General features: G+C 44.7%; 1 protein-coding gene across 1 annotated transcript in view; it reads right to left on the bottom strand.

Annotated features, from left to right (window-relative positions):
• Window positions 1–5,150, bottom strand: part of HDAC1 (histone deacetylase 1) — a 47,038-nt gene that overhangs the window by 31,513 nt on the left and 10,375 nt on the right. Inside the window, exon 2 of the mRNA XM_017527929.2 lies at window positions 4,501–4,613. Coding sequence (XP_017383418.1) covers window positions 4,501–4,613 — 113 coding nt within the window. The remainder of the gene's footprint in view (window positions 1–4,500; window positions 4,614–5,150) is intronic.

Below are 5,150 nucleotides of genomic sequence, written 5' to 3'. Positions count from 1 at the left end.
GAAACTCTGCCTCAAAAAAAAAAAAAAAGAGAGAGAGAGAGAGAAAAAAAAAAGGCCAGGCACGGTGGCTCAAGCCTGTAATCATAGCACTTTAGGAGGCTGACACGGGTAGATTACTTGAGGTCGGGAGTTCAAGACCAGCCTGACCAACATGAAGAAACCCCATCTCTACTAAAAATACAAAATTACTCAGGTGTGGTGGCACATGCCAGTAATCCTGCTACTCAGGAGGCTGAGTCAGAAGAATTGCTTGAACCCGGGAGGTGGAGGTTGCAATGAGCTGAGATCACACCACTGTACTCCAGGCTGGGCAACAAGGGCAAAATTCTGTCTAAAAAAACAAAAAAAACAAAAAAACAAAAAAGAGAGAGAGAAAGGAAAAAAAAGTGAAAGGGCAAATAGCCAAATCACTTTTTTAGAGGAACAAAGTGGGAGGGCTGTGCTACCAGATAACAAGGTTTGCTATAATATAAAGCTACTATAATTAAGCCACTTTGGTATTGGCATATGGGTCAATAAACAGACGAAGTCAACCAGAGAGCCCAAAACCGGACACACACATATTGCCTGGCACAAAATAGGTGCTTGATCAGTATATATACAATGAATGAATAAATATGGACATTTAATTACACATGGGCACTGTGGCTCATGCCTGTAATCCCAGAACTTTGGGAGGCCAAGATTGGCAGATCCCTTGAGCCCAGGAGTTTGAGACCAGCCTGGTCAACATGCAAAATCCCATCTCTACAAAAAAACAAAAATTAGCTGAGTGTGGTGACATGCACCTGTGGTCTCAGCTAATCGGGAAGCTGAGGTGGAAAGATGGCTTGAGCCTGGGAAGCAGAGGTTGCAATGAGCCAAGCTCGCACCACTGCACTGCAGCCCGAGTGCCAGAGTGAGAAGCTGTCTCAAAAAAGAAAAAAAGACAACAAGCCGGGCGCGGTGGCACGTGCCTATAGTCCCAGCTACTCAGGAGGCTGAGGTGGGAGGATCACTCGAGCCCAGGAGTTCTGGGCTGTAGTGCGCTATGCCGATCGGGTATCCGCACTAAGTTCAGCATCAATATGGTGATCTCCTGGGAACGGGGGACCACCAGGTTGCCTAAGGAGGGGTGAACGGGCCCAGGTCGGAAACGGAGCAGGTCAAAATTCCCATGCCGATAAGTAGCGGGATCACGCCTGTGAATAGCCACTGCACTCCAGCCTGGGCAACATAGCGAGACCCCATCTCTAAAATTAAAAATAATAATAATAGAAAAAAGATAACCAAATAGGAAAATGGGCAAAAAGCATGAATAGGAATTTCAATAGGAGAATATCAATTAAAATAATAGTAAGATAGCATTTTGTGTCTACCTAAATTAGAATATGCGCGTATGTCCTGACCCAATTCTACTCCTAGTATATCCTTTAGTGAAACTTCAGCACATAGGCATTAAGAGACACGTTCAAGAAAGTTCACAGCAGCAATATTTGCAATAGTCAAACCCCAGAAGCATATCAAATGCCTACCAATGAGATATCAGACAGACTAGAATATATTTATTTCAAGGAAATACAGTAAAAAGAAATATAGCTACTTGTATCAACATGGTTGAGTCTCAAGAACATGTTTAGCAAAAAAAAAATAAAGTCACATAATAAATACTGTATGCCTCCATTTATATAACAATATGTATGGATCCATCTATATAACAAAACTAAAACACACTGTGCTTAGAATTGCAGGTAAAAAATAAAAAATAAAAATAAAAATCATTTTTATAATTTTTTTTAGAAGAATACAGGCATGGTGGTGCATGCTTATAATCTCAGCACTTTGGAAGACCAAAGTGGGAAGATGTCTTGAGACCAGGAGTTTGACATCAGCCTGGGCAAAAACAACAAGACCCTGTTTCAACAAAATAATTTTTTTATTAAGCCAAGAGAGGCTGGGTATGGTGTCTCATGCATGTAATCCCAGCACTTTGGGAGGCCAAGGCAGGCAGATTGCTTTGAGCTCAGGAATTCCAGACCAGCCTGAGCAACATGGTGAAACTCCCTACCAAAAAATTAGATAGGCATGATGGCTCGCACCTCTAGTCCCAGCTACTTGGGAGGCTGAGGCTGGTGAATCACCTGAGCCCAGAAAGCAGAGGTTGCAGGGGGCAAGATCACATCACTGCACTCCAGCCAGGGCGACAGAGTGAGACCCTGTCTCAAAAAAAAAAAAAAGCCAGGCATGGTGGTACCTGCCTATAGTCCTAGCTATTTGGGAGGCTGAGGTGGGAAGATAACTTGAGCCAGGAGTTCAGGGCTGCAGTGAGCTATGATCACGCCACTGCACTCCAGCCTGTGGGGAGCAGAGCTCTAGGGAGTAGAGACAGTTTGCTCCCTAGAGTATCTAAAAATATCTTCTGCCTTTTCTGTTTTTCATTCCCAGCTGCCCTTCACACCTAAAAAAGCTCTGTAGTCCCAAGGCCTGTCTACTCCTTTACTTTCCTTCCTTGCTCCCCCAGTTGCCTTCCATTGGCTCCAGAGACATGACAAGGCCATCTAGGAAAGAACACTCATCTCCTTTCAGTCTCTAGAATGGTGACACAAATTCTGCTATTAGTAGGTTACTCAAGCTGTGGAAACAGACTTTAACCACAGATTCTTATGCTATAAGGCAACATGGACCCCCCAGCCCCTCTTTACTTTCTCATTTGGACTCTTATAACAGCCACTTGACTAGCCTCTGTGCTTCTAAAATGCATGCCTGTTCCTATCTCTCTTTCATTTAAAACCCTTCACTTGTTCCTCCTCACTGTCTCCAGAAGAGGTTAAAACTGGGAACCACTGGATCAACTTGGTCTACAGATGTACTAATGTGTTTTGTTTGTACACATGCTTAAAATAAAAACCAAAAAAACAAAAACTCTGGGTTAACTTTTTTCTTGAGACAAGCTCTCATTCTGTCACCTAGGCTGGAGTGCAGTGGTGCAATCCCGGCTCACTGCAGCCCTGACCTCCTGGGCTCAGGTGATCCTCCGACCTCAGCCTCCCAGGTAGCTCAGACAACAGGTACAGGCCAGCATGCCAACCAAATTTTTTTGTATTTTTTTGTAGTGACACGGTTTCTTGGGATAACATTTTAAACCTGGGAGATTTTAAAGAGAAGCTGGAAGTCCAGATTATTATCTGGACCATCCTGGTCAACATGGTGAAACTCCGTCTCTACCAAAATACAAAATTAGCTGGGCGTGGTGGCACGTGCCTGTAGTCTCAGCTACTCGGGAGCCTGAGGCAGGAGATTATTATCTGGATTTCCAGCTTCTCTTTAAAAACTGGAAGATTAATGAAAAATCACCTGTAGCTGAATCTACAGGTTAGATAGAGTCGCTGATAGAGAGCTGGCATCTACTTCAACATGGTCCCAATCACTCTTTTTTAGGCATTACATTTTTGGGTTTGAGGTTTTGTTTTGTTTTGTTTTGTTTTTGAGACAGAGTCTTATTCTGTCGCTCAGGCTGGAGCACAGTGGTGCAATCACAGCTCACTGTAAACTCTGCTTCCCAGGCTCAAAATGATCCTCCCACCTCAGCCTCCTAAGTATCTGAGACTACAGGCACATGCCACCATGCCTGGCTGATTTTTGTACAGACAAGGTCTTGCCGTGTTGACCATGCTGCTCTCGAACTGCTAGGCTCAAGCAATCCGCCCGTTTCAGCCTCCCAAAGTGCTAGGATTACAGGCATGAGCCACCACATCTGGCTTTGTTGTTGTTGTTTTTTCTTTTGAGACAGAGTCTCACTTTGTCGCCAGGTGCCAGGCTGTAGTGAAGTGGCGTGATCTCGGCTCACTGCAACCTCCACCTCCCAGGTTCAAGCAATTCTCCTGGTTCAGCCTCCCGAGTAGCTGGGACTAAAGGCACGTGCCACCATGCCCAGCTAATTTTTGTATTTTGGTAGAGACGGGGTTTCACCATGTTGGCCAGGATGGTCTCGATCTATTGACCTCATGATCTGCCCGCCTCAGCCACCTGAAATGCTGGAATTACAAGCGTGAGCCACCACACCCAGCCCTGGTTTTGTTTTATAAGATAGTGTCTTGCTCTGTCCCCCAGGCTGGAATGCAGTGGTGCCATCACAGCTCACTGTAGCCTCAACCTCCCAGGCTCAAGAATCTTCCCACCTTAGCAACCCAAGTACCTGGAACTACAGGCACACACCACCATGGCCAGCTAATTTTTAAATTTTGTTGTAGAGAAAGGGCCTCCCTATGTTGCCCAGGCTGGTCTAGAACTCCTAAGCTCAAGTGATCCCGTTGCCTCCACGTGCTGAAGTGTTGCGATTACAGGCATGAGCCACCATGCCTAGCCAAAAATCTTTATCACTTACAGTGCCTGCCTTGTAACAGCAGTCAACATGTACTTGATGAATGAGTGAATGAGTGGTGGAGAAAATGAGATAATGAATGGCATATGGAGAACCAGTGCAAATAAGGTTAGGCAACAGTAGTGCTTCTGGTAACTCACATAGATTTCCATTTTTCGGTAGAGACCATAGTTGAGCAGCAAATTATGAGTCATGCGGATTCGGTGAGGCTTCATTGGGTGGCCTTGTCCATAATAGTAATTTCCAACATCCCCTGAAGAAGAGAGAGTGACAGCTTCACTAACACAGTTAGACATACACTCCCAGGAGAACCCAAGAATTTTTACAACAAACTCCCAGGCAAATTCTTTCTGGCTCATTTCTAATTTCCAAGATTCTCTCCTACCTTGAGAAAGGGTAACTCCAAAGAAAAAAAAAGCAGGGGACCCTGGTGAGGTCAACATCTAAATCTCAGTCTAGCTCACTTTCTTCTGGAACCCACAAACACTAGATAGCATGAGGGGTTCATTCCAAAGCTAGTGGGGAACAGCAGCCAGTGAAATGACTCACCTCACTATACCTCCAAGGAATTCCCTACCACAACAGAAAAATAGCCATCACTACTCAGAATTATTATTTTTATTTTTATTTTTTTAGACAGAGTTTTGCTCTGTCCAGCTGGAGTGCAATGGCATGATCTTGGCTCACTGCAACCTCTGCTTCCCGGGTGTCTCCTGCCTCAGCCTTCCGAGTAACTGGGATTACAGATACCCACCACCATGCTTGGCTAATTTTTTTTTTTTTTTTTTTT

This window comes from Cebus imitator, unplaced genomic scaffold, assembly GCF_001604975.1.
Source record: "Cebus imitator isolate Cc_AM_T3 unplaced genomic scaffold, Cebus_imitator-1.0 Scaffold51, whole genome shotgun sequence".
Classification (NCBI taxonomy): Eukaryota; Metazoa; Chordata; class Mammalia; order Primates; family Cebidae; genus Cebus; species Cebus imitator.
The sequence above is the reverse complement of the archived record's forward strand: the minus strand, read 5'-3'. Positions and strand labels throughout refer to the sequence as shown.